Source organism: Felis catus, chromosome B3 (genome assembly GCF_018350175.1).
Source record: "Felis catus isolate Fca126 chromosome B3, F.catus_Fca126_mat1.0, whole genome shotgun sequence".
Taxonomy (NCBI): Eukaryota; Metazoa; Chordata; class Mammalia; order Carnivora; family Felidae; genus Felis; species Felis catus.
In genome coordinates this window covers 110,364,062-110,385,306 of record NC_058373.1, presented here as the reverse complement: position 1 = coordinate 110,385,306, position 21,245 = coordinate 110,364,062, and the positions used below count along the sequence as shown (strand labels likewise).

The 21,245-nt window shown below is 39.6% G+C and overlaps 1 protein-coding gene and 1 pseudogene across 1 annotated transcript in view; both read left to right on the top strand.

Moving 5' to 3' along the window:
- ESR2 (estrogen receptor 2) overlaps positions 1-21,245 on the top strand; it is a 73,028-nt gene that overhangs the window by 25,717 nt on the left and 26,066 nt on the right. The window contains exons 4-6 of the mRNA XM_045060053.1: positions 3,952-4,068; positions 15,561-15,860; positions 16,251-16,389. Coding sequence (XP_044915988.1) covers positions 3,952-4,068; positions 15,561-15,860; positions 16,251-16,389 — 556 coding nt within the window. The remainder of the gene's footprint in view (positions 1-3,951; positions 4,069-15,560; positions 15,861-16,250; positions 16,390-21,245) is intronic.
- Positions 3,593-3,715, top strand: LOC111561009 (annotated as a pseudogene).

Genomic DNA, 21,245 nt, shown 5'->3' with positions numbered 1-21,245 from the left:
TATTTTAACTATTATAGTTTTCTTTTTTTTAGTATAATTTTATAATGCATTTTAATACAAGCCAGTATAAATATCTCCTGTTTTAAAAGTATTCTGGCTATTTTCCTTGGTTTATTCATACATAGGAATATTAAAATAATTTTATTAAGTGTCCTCCCATCCATAATGTTAAGAAAAGTGGAGACTTTGTTAAACCTAAGAATTATTTTGGAATAAATCTTCTTAATAGTCTTCACATCAAGAACATGTCTCCATTTATTTAGGTCTTTTATATCTCGTATACAGTTTTGTTACACACACACATATATAATACATTTCTCAGAGGTATTTCTGTAAATTTCATTCTTTTGGGCTATTTCTTTTATGTCCATGTATAATAGTAATACTATTCTATTCACTTTCATTTTGGTATTCATATGAACCTTTTATCATTGTCTTTTGAAAGTTAAAATCTTTTTGAGTGCTGCTCAAAGATCTTAAATTCTTTGTTTCTTACAACTTTGGAGTCTGAGCTTTCAATGGGAAGCTCTGACAGCTGGTAGGTTATACAGCAGATTCCTTATCTTGGAGGCACATATTCCATTACTTGGGATTCATTTGGCCTTGAAGCCACAAAGGATGTCCTGAGGGAACAAAACACAAGGTTGATTCCTGCTGTTGAGGGATAAGCGTGCCAGGGAGGGTGCGGATGATAAACATTGCTCTATCGTTGAAATGACAAAATCGGGAAGCTGAACTGAGCTTAAACTCAGATCTTCTGATCTCAGTCCAGTGCTGTCTCTCCCCTCTGTGCTATGGATATGAATGATGACAGGTATTCAGACTCAATAATTTTGTAGAGTATACAGATAACCTTTTATCTGTATACAGATTATAAAAAGCACATTTTGCTATAAAGCTTTATATCTTTAAGAATTAGCTACCTGTTCTGCTTTGAACTTTTCTGTCAGTTCTGTTGCATGAAACAAGAAAAACATTTTATTTAGTTTTGTTGGAGAGGGAAAGAGAACGTGAGTGGGGGAGAGGGTTAGAGGGAAAGGGAGAGAGAGAATCTTAAGCAGGCTCCACACTCAGCACGGAGTCTGATGCAGGGCTCAATGTCATGACCGTGAGATCATGACCTGAGCTGAAATCAAGAGTTGGACGCTCAACCAACTGAGCCATCCAGGCGCCCTGAGAAAACCATTTTAATACATGAGGTAGTTCGTATAGTTTAAGGACTTTTTTTTCCCTTTTTTGCCAGAAGTGAATTCAATTACCCTGGCCTTCTTGTATAAGACATTTTCTAGGCTATTTTTTTTTGAACGTTTTATTTATTTTTGAGACAGAGAGAGACAGAGCATGAACGGGGGAGGGGCAGAGAGAGAGGGAGACACAGAATCGGAAGCAGGCACCAGGCTCTGAGCCATCAGCCCAGAGCCCGATGCGGGGCTCGAACTCACGGACCGTGAGATCATGACCTGAGCCGAAGTCGGACGTTTAACCGACTGAGCCACCCAGGCGCCCCAAGGCTATTTTTATTTAGTGTGTTCATATTACTATGCTTTCTCATTGTTTTTAAGTAAAATGGTCTTTTAAAATGAGGTAAAAAAGTGAACCTTTCATTGTCCCTTAAATGCTTACTGTTATAAACCTCTATAAATCCAAAAAGGATAACATCATGTGTTATTCTTTGAGTTTTTAGAAGGTCCTTAAAAGATTGATACCTCTATAGAAAGTACTGTGTGGTTACATTTACCTTCTAGCCATAAAAGATTATGTTTTAGCGGACAATTGAAAATTTCTAATTGGGAATGTATCTTGACTTTTAAAATATAATTTATTTTTGAATGTTTTAAGTGATCATAAAAGCAATAACAAGTAATTATCTGTTCCTTTAAAAAAGATTTATACCATACCTCATATATTGCCTCCTACTCTTGCGTGTGTGTGGAACCTGTAAATATGAGAGTTGCTTCCTTGGTTAGGTTACCTGATGTGGCAAGTGGTGATGGGGGAGTCTCGTGATTATGCTATAATTATGTAAGACTCCATCATACTGGAGTGGAGAGACACATGGGAAGTCAGAGATGTGCCCCCCCTGGCCTGGAAGAAAGCAGACATCGTGCTGTGAACTGCTTTTGGACAGGGAACTGGTTCCTCTATGAGTTGGCAACAGCATCCTGCTGACAGCCAGCAAAAAAATGAGAACTTCAGCCCCACAGCTGCAAATGGCTGATTCTGCAAACACCTTATATGAGCTTGGAAGGGAATGCTGAGCTTCATATGAAACCACAGCCCAGCCAACACCTTGATTGCAGCCTTTTGAAACCCTGACTAGAGTAAGCTGTGCCTGGATTCTTGACTCGTGGAAACGAGATAAGTGGGTTTGGTTTTAAGTGTGTAAGTTTGTAGAAATTTATTACGCATCACAGAATACTAAAACCATAACCTTAAGATGATTCGACTGAAGTTACATGTTTTCTTTTATAGAATGGGGATGATAGCTCTTTATAGGGAAGTTATGGGATTCAATGAAATGTTGATAAAGTATCTGGGAATCAGTACGTTGTCAGAGTGTTGGTGAGCCAGGCTTGCTGTGTGTGGCCGGGATGAAGGTCGCTTGAGAGGGCGTTTGCATCTCTTCGAGAGCTGTAGTCTCTGCCGTTGCTGCTACCCCAGGCTGGCTCAGGAAATGGCGGTAAAGCCACAGACAACTGAATTTCAATTTGTGTTTGGTTGAACAAGTGTTACTGGAATCTACGTAAAGTGGGAGAGAATTATAAAATTCGATTTTGGTGCAATCATGGAACAATGTCTTTTTGCTCTAGGGGTCGGGTAGGGTGCATCTGTTTCACAAGGCTCAGCTCTGAACTCTGGGTGGAGTTCAGTCTGCACATTTCCTTATTCTCCTTGGACCAGCAACTACCCGAGGCATTTCCTTTTTTTCAAAGGGCCTCTTCTTGGCTCCAGCGGCCAAGCCAGACTGTTGGAATATCCCATCTACTTACATACTATTGGCTAAAGCAAGTTTCACGGCCACACTCAACGTCAGTTGGTAGGCGAGCACACTTTGGCTGCTCTAGTGCACTGCAGGGTCACAGGGCCGCGGGAGGCAGTGGCAACTGAGAACAATAACCACAGCCAGCCTCAAGGGGCGGTTCTTTTGGTTCTTCAGTTTGCTCATTTCATTATCCCCTTAGTGATTAGTTTCGCCCTCTTATTTGACTATGAATTCCCATAAGGGGCGCCTGGGTGGCTCAGTGGGTTGAGCGGCTGACTTTGGCTCAGGTCATGATCTCACAGCTTGTGGGTTTGAGTTCTGGGTCCGGCTCTGTGCGAATAACTCAGAACCTGGAGCCTGCTTTGGATTCTGTGTCTCCCTCTCTCTCTCTGCCCCTCCCCCTCTCACACGCTGTCTCAAAAATAAATAAACATTTTAAAAAGTAAAAAAAAAAATCATGTTAAATCCCAAAGAGGGATATGTATAAAAGAATGTAAGCAATTGAATTTGGTGACCTGATACACAAGTACTATCCTTGAGGTGTTCTGTGATTTGCAGAACCAATTTCAGACGACTGTCTTACTTTCCATGTCCAAAGGAGAATATTTCAGCTTTGCGCAGTGGCAGAATTGTAGCCAATGAGGTTTATCCGAGGCACGATTATTGCTAATTGAAACCAAAGGAGAATATTTCTAATGTATCTCTTGAGAATTCTAAGAACATGCAGAGAATAGCCTATTGGTCAAAGAGTAGGATATGGAGATATTCCTGGATTTTCTATACTAATAAGGTGCTTATGACACTGAACTTTGGCCTTTGTACCTATACCTATTGTTAAGAAGATGCCCCCTACCTCTCAGCCGGGTAGCATTATCAGTGTTGTTGACCAGGAAGACATGTAATCAAAATATTGTAACAATAGCCTGCCTTTTTTGTTTTGTTTTGTTTTGTTTTTTCCTCCGTTGTAGGACATAACGATTATATTTGCCCAGCGACAAATCAGTGCACGATAGATAAGAACAGGCGCAAAAGCTGCCAGGCCTGCCGACTTCGGAAGTGCTATGAGGTCGGCATGGTGAAGTGTGGTGAGTGTTCGCTTCCTGTTTCATTTCATCGTATGGGGGGTGTGCCGATGGCTCTTTCAAACAGGACAGGTGGGGGAACTGGGGACGTGTAGCCTGGATGGGAGGAGAGTTAGGACTTGGTAATTATCATCAAGTATTTGTACGCTGCCACATTGGAGGGGGCATTGATGTATTCCCTGTAGCTGCAGAGGACAAAGCTGAGGTGAACAGGAACGAGTCACAGGAGGCACATTTTGGCCCAATATAGGGAAGAACTTTCTACAGCTCAGGTGGTCTGACAACATAGTAGACTGCTGCTGGGTTTAGGGAGCTCTAGAAACCAAAGTGCTCAAATGGGCTGGATGACCATCTGCCCGAGGCCTTGCAAAGTCTAAGGATGAAGTTCAGATAAATGTCCACAGTCAAAGCTGTGACAGAAAAGTAGAATATCTTGTGGGTTACTTGGAGAGCTATGGGAAAGATTCATGCCTAGCCCTGTATCAGCTTTCTAGAAAAGGTACATATAGGTGTCAGAAACATGATAGAACCATGGAAAGCACACAGAATGTAGATTCTGTTGTATGATATCTATGTATGCATATATGCGTATAAACATACGTATGTGTGTGTATGCACACATACATGTATACGTACATGAAGAAGAAAGAGAAATGGGCACATTAGTATAACATCTGACAGTAATGCGTACCTCCTGCTCTCTCCACCTGGCTAACTTTTGATTCCCTGTCTGTACACACTTGCATGTATATGTACTCACAGCAGCTCTGCCCGAGTTTTCCTGTTATTCTCTAGTCAGTATTTTGCCTGTGGTTAGTTGTAATTTCTCTATTTAAAAAATTTAAAACAAAAGTCTCTTTTCACCCTGACAGTCGCTTAGGAGCTCTGCCTTTTGAATATTCTCTCTTTTTTTGTATTTGCTATGATATAGAACCTTTAATTTCAATATTTATAATATATATAATACATATAATATTTATATATTTATATATATAATTATTTATATATTTATTTATATATTTATTATATATTTATATATTATTATATATATAATATATATTATATAATATATATTATATATATTATATATAATATATATTATTATATATTATATATTTATTATATATTTATATATATTTATATATTTATATATTTATAATATATATAATATATATAATATTATAATATATAATATTTATAATTTCTCATCTTTTACATAGACTTTTATATATATATAAATGTATATATGTATACATTGTATATATATACATTGTATATATACATTGTATATATGTATACATTATGTATATATGTATATATATAAATGTATATATGTATATATACATTTATATATGTATAAATATATATATATACACATTTATATATACATGTATAAATGTATATGTGTGTGTGTGTGTGTGTGTGTATAAATTTATCATTTAATTCACTTCCAATTTAGTTAGCATATAGTGTGCAATAATGATTTCAGGAGTAGATTCCTTAATGCCCCTTACCCACTTAGCCCATCCCCTCCTACCACAACCCCTCCAGTAACCCTCTGTTCTCTATGTTTAAGAGTCTCTTATGTCCCCCTCCCTGTTTTTATATTCTTTTTGCTTCCCTTCCCTTATGTTCATCTGCTTAGTATCTTAAATTCCTCATATGAGTGAAGTCATATGATATTTGTCCTTCTGTGACTAATTTCACAGCATAATACCCTTCAGTTCCATCCACATAGTTGCAAATGGCAAGATTTCATTCTTTTTGATTGCCAAGTAATACTCTATTATGTGTGTGTACACACACACACACACACATATATATATATATATATATATATATATATATATATATATGTATGTATGTATATATACCACATCTTCTTTATCTGTTCATCTGTCGATGGACATTTGGGCTCTTTCCATACTTTGGCTATTGCCAACAGTACTGCTACAAACATGGGGGTGCATGTGTCCCTTCGAAACAGCACACCTGTATCCCTTGGATAAATGCCTAGTAGTGCAATTGCTGGGTCATAGGGTAGTGCTATTTTTAATTTTTTGAGGAACCTCCATACTGTTTTCCAGAGTGGCTGTACCAGTTTGCATTCCCACCAGCAGTGCAAAAGAGATCTTCTTTCTCTGCATCCTTGCCAACATCTCTTGTTGCTTGAGTTGCTAATGTTAGCTATTCTGACAGGTATGAGGTGGTATCTCATTGTGGTTTTGATTTCTATTTCCCTGATGATGAGTGGTGTTGAGCATTTTATGTGTCTGTTCGCCATCTGGATGTCTTCTTTGGAGAAGTGTCTATTCATGTCTTTTGCCCATTTCTTCACTGGATTATTTGTTTTTTGGGTGTTGAGTTTGATAAGTTCTTTATAGATTTTGGATACTAACCCTTTATCTGATAGTCCTTTGCAAATATCTTCTTCCATTCCATTGTTGCCTTTTAGTTTTGCTGATTGTTTCCTTTGCTGTGCAGAAGCTTTTTATTTTGATGAGGTCCCAATAGTTCATTTTTGCTTTTGTTTCCCTTGCCTCTGGAGATATGTTGAGTAAGAAGTTGCTGCAGCTGAGGTCAAAGAGGTTTTTGTCTGCTTTCTCCCCTAGGATTTTGATGGCTTCCTGTCTTACATTGAGGTCTTTCATCCATTTTGAGTTTATTTTTGTGTATGGTATAAGAAAGTGGTCCAGGTTCATTCTTCTGCATGTCGCTGTCCAGTTTTCCCAGCACCATTTGCTGAAGAGACTGTCTTTATTCCATTGGATATTCTTTCCTGCTTTGTCCAAGATTAGTTGGTCATACGTTTGTGGATCCATTTCTGGCTTCTCTGTTCTGTTCCATTGATCTGAGTGTCTGTTTTTGTGCCAGTACCACACTGTCTTGATGATTACAGCTTTGTAATACATCCTGAAGTCTGGGAGTGTGATGCCTCCAGCTTCAGTTTTCTTTTTCAAGATTGCTTTGGCTATTCGGGGTCTCTTCTGGTTCCATACAAATTGAAGAATTGTTTGTTTTAGCTCTGTGAGGAATGCTGATAATATTTTGATAGGGATTGCTTTTTCTTTTTCTTTATGTATGTAACAGATAAGGCACCTCATCTGGCTATATTATAGTATAGCAGAAGTCCTCTTATTTGATCACACTTCTCTGGCTTTATAATCACTGATGTTTCCTGTTTTCTTTGTAAAACACCCTGCCAATGCCCATGACCTCTCCGTGTGTATTGGTTACTCTTTAAAACATTCAAGCATTTGTGTTCTCACCACTTTAGTTATAGCCTTATCAGTAACCAGTAGACTTTTTCCAAAACTTATTTCTACTCATTGTAACTCATTGTAACAAATTATGTAATTTAATTAGAATTTATACAAACATAAAATATGAGTAGGAAAAGATATCATTTCTGTGAAAGCTTTGAATACAACTGTAAAGGAGGGACACCAGGCTGGCTCAGATGGTAGAGCATGTGACTCTTGATCTCAGGGTCGTAAGTTCAAGCCCCACATTGGGTGTAGCACTTACAGTAAAACAGCAACAACAACAACTGTAAAAGACTAGTAGCTATTGAGTTAGGTATGAATGAGATTGTGGCGGAGGAGGAATCATAAACCTAGAAAAATTCTGAATTTGGATTGCTTTATGAGTGCCTAAGTTCTTGCTCCGTTGTAAAGAAGTGGAAATTGAAAATTCAGAGGCTGTGCATCGTGGATATGGTTTATGTAGGAAAGTTACTTGTGATTTAATTGGCAGATGTGCTTAAGGAGAAAGATTTGGTCCTCTGACAAAAGATTACAAATTAAGTGTTTCATATTTTAAGTTAACATTTTAAGGTGTGTATTTTTTAAAAAGCTATTTACAATTTAGTCAGGATAAGAACACTTTTATTCTACTACGATCTGTTGGACAGGTGTAGCCCTGGTGGTTTGGGACCAGGGCAGGAGCACATGATAATCTGCCTGCAGGGGGCGGTGTATGCGGTGGGAGAACAAGAGGACAGGACTCCCGAAGGTTGAATTTCCTTTTTTGTCTTATTTCTTGCTATCTGTGACTATGCTCAAACTTAACGTTTCTGGCCCTTGGTTTTCTTATCTCTGAAAAGAAGATATCTGCTTCACTGAGTTTTGTGAGGAATACATATGAAAAAAAAATATAAAGACCTAGCACAGTGTTTGGCACTACATTTTAGTTTTCCTTCCTTTCCCCTCCCTCTTTGAAAAGCTCATATAAGTTATGAGGAGTTTTGATACAATACGGTCTTGCAAGGCAGAGTACAGAGATGTACTTTAAAACATCTTTCTGGGGCGCTTGGGTGGCTCAGTTGGTTAAGCGTTCAACTTGGGCTCAGGTCATGATCTCAGTTTGTGAGTTCGAGCCCCGTGTCAGGTCTGCACTATGAAGCCTGCTTGAAATTCTCTCTCTCTGTCTCTCTCTCTCTCCCCCCTCTCTCTGTTCCTCCTCAACTTGCGCTTTCTCTCTCTCACAAAATAAATAAACTTAAAAAAATCTTTCATGATACCAACTCAAAAGATATCTGCAACCCCATGTCACAGCAGCATTACTTATTTGTTTATTTATTTATAAAATTTATATCCAAGTTAGCATATAGCAGCATTATTTATAATAGCCAAAGCATGGAAATAACCTAAGTGTCCATTGCCAGATGAATGGATAAAGAAGTTGGTGTGTGTGTGTGCGTGTGTGTGTGTGTGTGTGTGTGTGTGTGTATAAAAATGGAATAGCATCCAGCCATTAAAAAAAAGCCCACAAAGAAATCTTGTCATTTGTGACAACTTGGATGAACCTTGAGGGCACATGCTAAGCGAAGTAAGTTAGAGAAAGACAAATACTGTTTGATCTCACTTACATTGGAATCTAAAACAAAAACAAAAACAAAACCCAAACTCATAGGAAAAGAGATCGGATTTGTGGTTACCAGAGGCAGGGTGTTGGGGGAGAGGGAATTAGAGAAAAGTGACCAAGGGTACAAACTTCCATTTACAAGATAAGTTTTCTGACATAATGTACAGCATGCTGTCATTAACACTGCTGTATGATAGATATGAAAGTTACTAAGAGAGTAAGTCCTAAGAGTTCTGAAAGAAAAAAGAAATCTTTTTCCTTTTTTCCTTTTTTTTCTTTTAACTTTCCCTCTTTATTGCATGTATATGAAATGATAGATGCTGACTAAACTCACTGGGGTGGTCATTTCACAATATACATAAGCCAAACCATTATGCTGCATACCTTAAACTTACACAGTGTTGTATGTCAATTATATTGCAATAAAATTGGAAAGAAAAATCTTTCATGGAAAGGAAAACCAGAGAAAAGGTCATTAAATTTGGCCAAAAAGAAATTGGGCAGGGCTCTCTAAGAGAAAACATTTTATCATCTTTGGAGATTGCATGATGAGATGGGTTGATGTGCAAACATCTGGATATATCGCCCTTTACTGACCACAGAGAAGGACCATTAGGAGTGAACTTTCTTAACTATGCTTCCCTCCTTTTCCAGCACTCTTCTTGTCTGTCCTCTCAATAAACCCTCCACCCATATTCTTCCTTCCTTCCAGTCTTGGAGGAGTAGGGACTCCACCTGCACCATTTCCCTTTTATTCAGAAATTTTGTCTTTTCTGTTACCACCGTTTTCTTCACCAATCTTGGGTTTTCTATTGAGGTTTTAATATGGTTGTTTAAATGGTGGGAAGATGCTCACCCAGACTTACTTCAGGGATGAGGCTTTGCTGTAAGGATATGCTGAAATGTAAATAGCCCGGAAAACAATCCAAAAGGCCATGCATTTGATCTCTAGAGATTCCTGTGTTGGGAGAATAAATCTGTATCTTTTTTTTTTTAATTTTTTTTTCAACGTTTATTTATTTTTGGGACAGAGAGAGACAGAGCATGAACGGGGGAGGGGCAGAGAGAGAGGGAGACACAGAATCGGAAACAGGCTCCAGGCTCTGAGCCATCAGCCCAGAGCCCGACGCGGGGCTCGAACTCACGGGCCGCGAGATCGTGACCTGGCTGAAGTCGGACGCTTAACTGACTGCGCCACCCAGGCGCCCCATAAATCTGTATCTTTAGATGCCATCTCTCTATTCATCTGCTGTATATACACATGGCAGGGATTGGATAGGGATGTGGGACAAAGTAGTAAAACTGCCAGCTTTGGATTCAGACAACTGCTTTCACTATTTTCTAGTTTTCTACCCTGGGCAAGTTATTTGAGCCTTCTTGTGCCTGGCTCCTCCCCTGTATCTTGGAGATGCTAATAGCCCCTGCCCTCTAGGGAAGTTTTTGGAATGAAATAATCTATATACATTGTACAACATCTGACACATAGAAGCTTCCAGTAGCTGTGAGCTGTCATTTTGATCATTTACCGTTATTATCATTGTTGTCATTGTCATCACCATTGTCATCAACATCTTTTCACTGGGGCTATTTACCACTTTCTATTTTTTTTACGTTTATTTATTTTGAGAAAGAGCACGCATGCATAAGTGGGGGAGGGGCAGAGAGAGAGGGAGTAGAGAGAAAATCCCAAGCAAGCTTCCCACTGTCAGCACAGAGCCTGATGCAGGGTTCGATCTCATGAACCATGAGATCATGACCTGAGCTGAAATCAAGAGTCGGGCGCTTAGCTGACTGAGCCACACAGGCGCCCATATTACCACTTTCTAATATGGAGCACTCCTGTTTGGTAGAGTTCTTTATCACGCTTCCTCAGAGGCACACTGAGTGACTGCCTAGATTCCAGTGTAAAAGCCGTGACACTAGAAATATCCTTGGTAGAAAACAGTGAGTTCCTGGTTGAAGACTTTATTTTATTGATCTGGAATCCCCAGGACTCCGTACAGAGCTCAGTATATAGGGCTTTGTCAGTGAAAGTTGATCAAATAAATTTGAGTGTGTGATTCAAAACCTTTCACTTTGTATGTTAACCTGTTTCCTCATATACTCTACAAAAAGGAGATGTGTGATCAGACAGGTGCTTTCTTAAACCAAACATGTTGTTCCTTTTTACCCTGGGAGTATAATTGATCTTAAATAATACCTATTGCTTTATGTCTGAGTACTAACACAATGAGTTATATTTTAGGCTTTTAATTCTTTTAGTAAACAGTTTGATTTGGTTATCTGTAGATAGATAGAGGCCTTCCTTCTAGTTTGATTAGCCAAGGATAAGAAGAAATTCAGATAACTTTTCTTGGGAGCAAGTAATTTAAATGTACTCATACCTCTTAACTAATATTTCTTTTTAAAATATGGACAACTGAATTTAGTAAACAAACATAATGGTAGGAATATAGAAACTAGGCATTTTTCAGATATTTTAGTTTTTTTTGGTGTGTGGGAAAGTTGTACCCATGCTCATGACATCCTGACTTATAATATGTCTTTCTTAATTTTCGCTTTGTATTTTTGTCTTTAACCAATGGATTTCAAATTTTTTTTTAATGTTTATTTATTTCCGAGAGAGAGAAAGACAGAGCATGAGCAGGGGAAGGGCAGAGAAAGGGAGACACAGAATCCAAAGCAGGCTCTAGGCTCCAACCTGTCAGCACAGAGCCCGATGCGGGGCTTGAACCTACAAACTGTGAGGTCATGACCTGAGTTGAAGTCGGACGCTTAACCCACTGAGCCACCCAAGTGCTCCTAACCAATGGATTTTTAGAAATTCTTTTGTGCTAAACTTTATAGGGGCCTGGATTGTATTTTTGTTATTTCTTGTGATCAGAGAATATGATCTATATGACACCAATTTTAGTTAAAATTTTATTCATGAACTAGTATGTGATAATTTTTGTTCAAGTGAATTGTACAATCCAAATGTTCTGTATTCTGCCTTTCCCCTTATTGTTTGCGCTGTCAGTTGCTGAGAAAGATACATCAAAATACCCAAATAGGGGTGCTTGGCTGGCTCAGTTGCTGGAGCATGAGACTCTTGGGGTTGTAGGTTTGAGCCCCACGTTGGGTGTAAGGATTACCTAAAAAACCTTAAAAAATAAAATAAAATATCCATTATAATAATGTATTTGTCAATTTCTCTTTTTCTTGCAGTCGCTTTTTCGCGTTACATTTATAGGTTGTGTTTTCTTATTGTTTTGATGAGATAAGAATTATCTAAGTTTAGAATTATTTATCTTCCTTTTATAATCTACTGATGAGGCTTTAATAATGATTTGTGCCTTACAGTTTATATTGTCTGATATTGATAGAGTAACTGATTTATTTCATTAATTTTTGCCCGTTATCTTTTTTTATCCCTTTGTTTTCAGTTTTCTGTGTGTTAGATGTATCTCTTACAACCAGTCTATGTCTAGGTAAAAAAAAAAATATAATCTCAGAGTTGCTCTCCATTGATGAATTTAGTCTATCTATGTTTATTGTGATCACGATAGTTGAATTCATTTCTATCATTTTATGCTTTAAAAAAATTCATCATATGTTTTCTTTCTTTCCTTTTTGGAATTGACACCATTTTACTGTTTTATTTTTCCTCTTCTAGTTTGGAAGTCATACATTCTGTTTCAATTCTTTTAGTGACAGTTCTGTTTTTAGCATGCATTCATGAGAATTCAAGCCTAATTGATGTTTCTCTTCCCAAATAAACAATCTTAGAAAGGTCTAGCCAAAATTATTCCTCTCTCATCTTATTTGTTATTATCCAGTATTTGGTGCTACCTTATTTCTATACCTCAAAAATTAATTGTTATTATTTTATACATTCTATGTTTATTAGGTTTCCTCTCATGTTTAACAATTTAGTTTCTTACCATTGCACCTTGAATTTCATTGCTTTTCTTGGGTTCACGTTTCTCCATCCCAAAGAAACAGTAATTATTTCAAAGGGGCTATGAGTGATATATCTTTTTAACCTTTGCCTAACTGAAATGGCTTTAATTTATCCTCACTCTTGAATGATAGTTTATCTGAGAATATAATTCTAAATTGAAGGTTTCTCCCTTCCCCCACCATCTTAAACACATTATCCCATTGTGTTTCTGACCCATAAACCTACAATAACTGAAACATATTGAGACCAGCAGAGGAGTAAAAACATATATATACATATGTGAAACATATATGAAACAGAGAAGACAATCCAGAAGAAGAGACCTTTATACATATTTCTTAAATGACAAGGCATTTTATAAATATCTGTGGGAAAAATTTATCCAATAAATGCTACTGGGAAAATTATACATCTGTTTGAAGAACATAATATGACCTGATACAAACATACATAAACTTGCAAATAGATGTGAACCACAAAAGTGCTTAAAGAAGATATAAGAGAATATTGGTATAATCTTGATGTGAAACAAAAGGCCAATTTGGCTGTGTACTAAAGCTTCTTATGATGAGAGATACTATGAGTAAAGTGAAAAGATATATAACAAGGCAAATATGGTATACAAGAAAAATTATCTATAGTTACTAAATAAACTTCATAGGTTACTGGGGGTGGGGGGAAGAACAAAAGAAATAAATAGGCAATATACAAGTAAAAGAAATATAAAGTATGGCAAATGTATTAGTCAACCTTGCTAGTAATTTAAAAAAATACAAAGTGAAATGAGATTGGTTAGTCATTTGTCAGATTAGCAAAGATTAGAAATTATTTTTAATGTCCAATGGTGTTATGAGGAGATAGGAAGCCCCTTAAAGTATCATTTGGATTATAAATTTTAAAATAGTTTTGGAGGGGGCATCTGAATGGTTCAGTTGGTTAAGTGTCCGACTATGACTCAGGTCATGATCTCGCAGTTTGTGGGTTCAAGCCCTGCGTCAGGCTCTGTACTGACAGCTCAGAGCCTGGAGCCTACTTTGGATTCTGGGTCTCCCTCTCTCTCTGCCCCTCCCCCACTCACACTCTATTTCTCTCAAAAATAAATAAACATTAAAAAAAATTTTTTTAACATCTATTTATTTTTGAGAGACAGAGCGAGACAAAGCAGGAGAAGAGGAGGGGCAGAGAGAGAGGGAGACACAGAATCCAAAACAGGCTCTAGGCTCTGAGCTGTCAGCACAGAGCCCGATGTGGGGCTTGAACTCATGAAGCATGAGATCATGACCTGAGCCGAAGTCAGATGCTTAACCGACTGAGCTACCCAGGTGCCCCCAATATAAATAAACATTTAAAAAATAAAACAATAAAATAGTTTTGGAGGGGGCCCCTGGCTGACTCAGTCTGTAGAGCATGTGACTCTTGATCTCAGGGTTGTGAGTTTAAGCCCCACGTAGAGATTATTTAAAAATAAAATCTTAAAATAGTTTTAGAGGGTAATCTATAAATAATCTTAAATGTGTATATGCCTTGGTTCAGCAACTTGACTTCTTTGAATTTATTTTAAGGGACTAATTGGATACAGGTACTCATTTTCATTGTAACATGAACACTAGCAAAGAAATTAGAACCAACCTAGATTTCCATCAAGGGACACTTTAGATAAATAATGCTATATTCATAAAACAGAATGCAATATAGGTTTTTAAATTGTAAAATGATGCCTTTCTAATAAAAAGAAAAAGGTTTAAATAGTATATGCACACTGTGATCTAAATTTTGTATATGAAATATGCAAAAGTAAATAGCATTAAAAGAAAACTGAAAGAATTTATGCCAAAATTTGTGCTTTTCTATATTTTTCAGGATTTAAAAAAATTTATTACTTGAAATATATTTATTTGTGTAAATATATAAAAATGCATGTGTATATGTGTAAGCACACACAAGTACATGTGACTATTTTCAGAATGTATTATAAAAGTGTATTATTTGATAACTGTTTGGAAACATCAGTGTTCATTCAGTTCCTAAGTTTTGCCTATCTTTTGTCTGAAGAAAACTAATTCTGTGGTTTGAAAACTGAGGTTATGTCAGCACCCTTTTTTTTTTTTTAAGTTTTATTTATTTTGAGAGAGAGACAGAGATGAGCGAGCACACGAATGAGCGAGGGAGGGGCAGGGAGAGACGACAGAGAGAGAGAGAGAGAGAGAGAGAGAGAGAGAGAGAGAGAGAGAGAGAGTCAGCTCCAAGCAGGCTTGGTGCTGTCAGTGTGGAGCCCAATGCAGGGCTCGATCCCACGAAACAGGAAATTATGACCAGAGCTAAAATCAAGTCAGACACCGAACCCACTGAACCATCTAGGCGCCCCGTCAACACTCTTTAAAAGAGAAATCGATTTCGTCTCCGTAGGTAATCTTGAAATGGGAGACCTTACGTTCATTTGGGCTACTGTCCCTGAAACGTCCCGTTTTGCTCTTGCTAATATAGTCACAAATGTAACCATCTCTGGTACACGCCCCACAGGTTCCAGGAAGTAAGTCAGGCTTCTGTTCTAAGACACGCTGTGGGGACAGGCGCGGGTCTTAACCACGGCGTCACGGCCTCACTCTTGCCCCGGCGACTCGGGCGCCTCGAACGCCGGGTTGGCGAAGCCTCGGGAAAGCACTGTGTGATCGTCTCTCCGGTTTAGGCTCCCGGAGGGAAAGGTGTGGCTACCGTGTCGTGCGAAGGCAGAAGAGCTCCGAGGAGCCGCTGCGCTGCGCCAGCAAAGCCAAGAAAGCCGGGGGCCACGTGACCCGCGTGAAGGAGCTGCTGCTGAGCGCCCTGAGCCCCGAGCAGCTGGTGCTCACGCTCCTGGAGGCGGAGCCGCCGCACGTGCTGGTGAGCCGCCCCAGCACCCCCTTCACCGAGGCCTCCATGATGATGTCCCTGACCAAGCTGGCCGACAAGGAGCTGGTGCACATGATCGGTTGGGCCAAGAAAATCCCAGGTAGGGCTTTCTGGATCTCAGCTCAGTGCAGAGGACTTTAAAAAATATATAACTAAAAACGATCTGTTCCAGCTTTCTGTTCTTCCCTGGCATCTGTCTGGGGGGGTGGGGCGGGGGGGAGCTGTGAGCCCAGGTAACTGTCCTTTATAATCTTCGATGACGTGTATTAAGTCTGTAGAAGGAGTCCAAGGCCGGACGTTGTGAGTTGCACACGCAGAGTTCAGAGTTTCCTTCCTTAGGTCAGCGTGTAGCCGCAGCTTTAAAACGTTGGTTGTTTTCTCTGTGTCGTGGGTGTTTTCGTAGCTTGTGAAAACTTGCTCTTTTGTTTTCACAGACACTGGGAGCCGAGGAGGAGGGTGGGTGTTTCTCACAGCCTCTTGCTTTCCCCAGGCTTTGTGGAGCTCAGCCTGTATGACCAAGTGCGGCTCCTGGAGAGCTGCTGGATGGAGGTGCTGATGGTGGGGCTCATGTGGCGCTCCATTGACCACCCCGGCAAGCTCATCTTTGCTCCAGACCTCATCCTGGACAGGTGAGAGAAAAATGCATCCCGTTTCTCCTCCCGACTTGTCTGAGTCCCGGGCGCTGCCTCACACCTCACACCTGAAAGGTCAGTCAAGAGGATGATCATGTCATGAGCTCCCTCACCAGGTCAAGAGCCCAAGAAGGAGAGCATGGGTACTAGGATTCAGTGTCCTGTGACTTATCCTTACCCGCAGTGGGGTGACATTTACAGGTCAGACTATAAGAGCCCGTATCTTGCAGAATATGTGGCTAGTAAGTGTGCAGGTCAACTTAAGATTTTTCAGCATTAGAAATTCCATTTTCAGTTTATAATTTTAAGTTGCCCTGCTGTTCTTTCCACTTGTGGGGACCATGCCTATCTCTTCCTGGACAGGTGATAAAATTCTTACAGATCTGCAGTTTATTTTAATGTGCTTTGACTGTAACTGTATGCTCTATAGCATTTTTGACAGTAGCAGTGGAAGGAATGGTTATTAAAGCCAAACGAAAGGTAATAGAAATTGGGGAATGATAGCGCCAATGCCGTCACTCGATTGCGCCTTGTTTTCTTTTAAAGATGGCGCAGAAAAGGAACCAATTTTTAATTGTCTCAGGTGAACTGTTCATGGAGGAAAAACCAGAATATACAACACTAAAAATGTTAGTAGGAAAAGTGGGACACTTTCTTGGAATACATTTGAGCACAGGTTGAAAATCTCTCCATGGAAATGGATTTCCACGTTCCTTATTTTGAGAAAGTTCTAATGTAGAATGTTCAGTCGCGTTTGACTCGGTGCACAGTGTGGAAGGAGCCATTATATGAATGGAAAATGTCTGCCCCCAACTCTTGGAACTGCCTGTTTAGATCATCAGGAGACCCCCGTGCACGTGTTACACACATGAAAAGTGATACCCCTAAGTTGTTAGCACCCACTCTGCCTCTTGTTCTGCATGACACCGTTGACAAAGCACTGTTTTAGTGGAGAACAGAGCCTTTGGGAAGAGCAGGAGCAAGCCCTGGTGTTAAACCATAGAAGAAGGTAGGTTCTGGAAACCATAGAAGAAGGTAGGTTCTGGAAGCCGAGACCCTTCAGTAACAATCGAAACAGTCAACTTATTGGCTTGTATATATCCATCCCCATCTTAAGCATTTGATGTGTTAACTCATTTTATCTTCATGGCCCTTTATGGGTAAGTGCCGTTATTAACCTTATCCTTCAGATATGGAAATGGGGGGGGGGTGTCAGGTAATTTGCCTGCGGTGACAGGGTGACAGGGTAGTAAGTGGTAGAGCTGGATGTAGGGGCTGGCTGTCAAGTCCATGCTCTTAACTCTGACAGTAGTTACCTGTACAATGGGTCATGCCCCTCAGAGGGACAGAGAACTGAAAAGGGAAAGAGGAGGAGGCTGAGAGGCAAAGTGACTTTCTACTTGATTCTTTTATCTTGGGACAACTCCATTCTACTCTCTGCCCACTTCAGAAACCTCCTCCTCTTCCTGTCACAGAGGACACCATCTGGCAAGGCAGGCTGGAAAGCCAAGCCCCCTGCTGAGCCGTCACTATCGTTCATTTACTCATTATGTTCCTCTTGGCGTTCAGATGAAGCCACACACACACATGCACGCACACACACTTCTCCTAGAAGTTAGCGCTAGGAAGAAGTTTCACGCCTTGAATCAATACATTTGCAGACACCGGGATTGGGTTGTGGTTGCCTTTTGTCCTGATTTCTACATTGATGCCGCGTTTAATGTTTATGTGCAGTGACTGTTTCGTTCCTGGTTTTTAGTATAACCACCTCTCCTCTTTGTGTGAGTTCTTTGATTTCTGTGGGTGGAATTTACTGTAAACTGACACGAATCCTGGACAAATTTTAGGCCTACCTTTCGGTTAAGTAATCGAAGGAAAACAAGAAGTAATTTTTGTTACAAATGATTTTTAATAGACTCACATTACTTTTTATAAATATTTGAAAGTATTGTGTTGCCCAGCACACAAATCTAGTATATTTGAGTAGAGGAGAGGCGCCTTTGGAATCGTAAATGCGTTCACAGTGAGCAAGCATTTTTTGTTTGTTTTTGTAGTGCCTGTGGTGGTTATTTTTTGTTGCAACCTCTAATATTGTTAACACATAAACTTTGTGAGGTCTAGAATTTCAAGTCTAAGATAAGATAGTTCAATTCTTTTGTGCGTCTATTATTACAGATAAATATTGTTTTATGTGATGGGTATGTTTCTGGAGGAGTTGTCGCTTCAAATATGCTTGAAACGTTTTTTATTCAAAGTCAGAGGTGATGCGTCACAAAGAAGTTCTATTATGAGGTTTTTCTGCAACATGAATAAATAATTTGCACACCGCTTAAAAATCGCTCTCTTTTGGCAGACTGTCCTATCAGAGTGCCTTCACGTGGTGGTGTGACCATTAAAGCTGTGAATATAACTAAATTAGCCCACTTGTGGAGACTGAGGCAACAATTCCTGTTTCCCTTTATTCTTGTTGAGGCTTCTGCAGTGAGAAAACTTAGGCCTATTGAGGATGAGAGGAAGAGCCGGTTATCTCAGCTTATTTCTAACAAGGTAGTTCTCTTGGTAACTACTAGAGTCACAAATTCATGTGAGGATCTACCACAGAATGTGAGTTTTTATTTGCTGGAAAAATCGTATCTGCTAAGACATGTCATGTCCTTGGCATCAACAGGAAACGGTCTAATGTTAAGTATTATTTAAAAATCAGGGGGGCCTGGGTGGCTCAGTCGGTTAAGCATCCGACTTCAGCTCAGGTCATGATCTGACGGTTCGTGAGTTCGAGCCCCGCGTCAGGCTCTGTGCTGACAGCTCAGAGCCTGGAACCTGCTTTGTATTCTGTGTCTCCCTCTCTCTGTCTGCCCCTCCTCTGCCTCCCTCTCTCTGTCTGCCCCTCCTCTGCTTGCACTCTGTCTCTCTCTCTCAAAAATAAACATGAAAAAAATTTTTTTAAAAACCAGAGGGAGTTTGGATCTGGGCATGTCCCTCATTGTGGATGCGTATGGATTTCTGTGCACTCGTATCATTGTGCGTGTACTGAGTCTGTATTCATATTAGTTCTTTGTATGTCGACTTTAAGATACCCAAAGAATCTTCACTTTAAAAATTTCATCTCCCTTTGGTACGCACGTAATTTTCATTTCTGTTCAATATTTAAGTCTTCTCCATGTGTTAAGCTTTAAGCCCCCAACCTGTTACCCTGACACAGAAGTAAACTATGGTCACCAGATACGAACGTGGGTACAAAATGGTGCACCCAAAGCCAGGTCCACTCATTCAACATTTTGTCCTTGGGATCAAATAGAATCTTTTTCTTTTATAAAGGAGTGGTTATCACACAATAAGACATTCCACATGTAGTTACTAATTTTACCTTTACTTAGCCCTAGTTTATGGGCAAATGGTGTGCAAAAGTAAGTTTTTATGAGTGGGTTGGTTTGACTGATAGATTGTTTCAGTATTTTAACATTCAAATCATATGTTCTTTCTCTCTCTCTCTTTTTTTTTTTTTTTTTTTTGAGAGAGAAAAAGCGTGTAAGTGAGCAAGGGGTAAAGAGAGAGGGTGAGAGAGAGAGAAAATCCCACGAGGGGTAGAAGGAGGGGGGAGAGAGAGAGAGAGAGAGAGAGAGAGAGAGAGAAGCAGGGCTCCCTTGAATTGGGGCTTGTGTTCCCCCAAAGTGGGGTTCGTGCTTACCTGAAGTGGGGCTCAAGCTTATCTGATTCGGGACTCAGACTCACAAACTGAGATCATGACATGAGCTGAAGTCAGATGCTTAACTGATTGAGCCACCCGGGTGTCCTGTTCTCTCTTTTTAATTCAAATCTTTTAATCCCATCCTAATTTCTTTTTTGTTTGTTTGTTTTTTAGATTTTTTTTTAACATTTATTCATTTTTGAGAGATGGAGAAAAACAGAGCGTGTGCAGGGGAGGGGCAGAGAGAGAAGGAGACACAGAATCTGAAGCAGGCTCCGGGCTCTGAGCTGTCTGCACAGAGCCTGATGCAGGGGTTGATCCCACAAACCGTGAGATCATGACCTGAGCCGAAGTCAGATGCCCAGCAGACTGAGCCACCCAGGTGTCCCCCATCCTAATTCCTTACCCCCAGTTCAGTTCATTCCATAGTGATAAAATAAGAGTAATAGATCTCATTAACTTATTATTTAAAAGTCCTTCCTCTGTAAGACTCATTTTAAGGCAGAGCTTTAGTAGGGTGTCATTTATGAGGTGTTGTCTCATATTTCCTGTATTTCTCATTTATTGTCTACAAAAATTGTCTGGTTTCTCCAGCCTGTGAAGTGAATACAAATATTCTAACCATGCCACCCCTTGAATGAAATGGCTGGCTGTCACATCTATTTAATAAAAGCAATCAAACCTGATTCTTTAAAATTCATTCAGAGATTCACTTTTTCCATGAGGTATACATGTTCTGATCACAGTGAGTTATAGCATTTCTCAGGGTTTAGGATGCTCTAGAATATAAACTCTCCCTCCATTTTTTAAAAAAGTTTATTTATTTATTTTGAGAGAAAAAGAGCATGAGTGGGAGAGGAGCAGAGAGAGAGGGAGAGAGAGAGAATCACAAGCAGGCTTCAAGCTGTCAGCATGGAGCCTGATGTGGGACTCGATCCCACAAACCCTGAGATCATGACCCAAGCTGAAATCAAGAGTAAGATGCTTAACTGACTGAGCCACCTAAGTGCCCCTCCCTCCATTTTTGAAATATGAGTTTGTGTTTAAAATGGCAAGCATTTTGGGATGCCTGAGTGGTTCAGTCAGTTAAGCATCTTGGTTTCAGCTCAGGTCAGGATCTCACAGTTCATGAATTTGAGCCCCGCATTGGGACTGCTTGGCATTC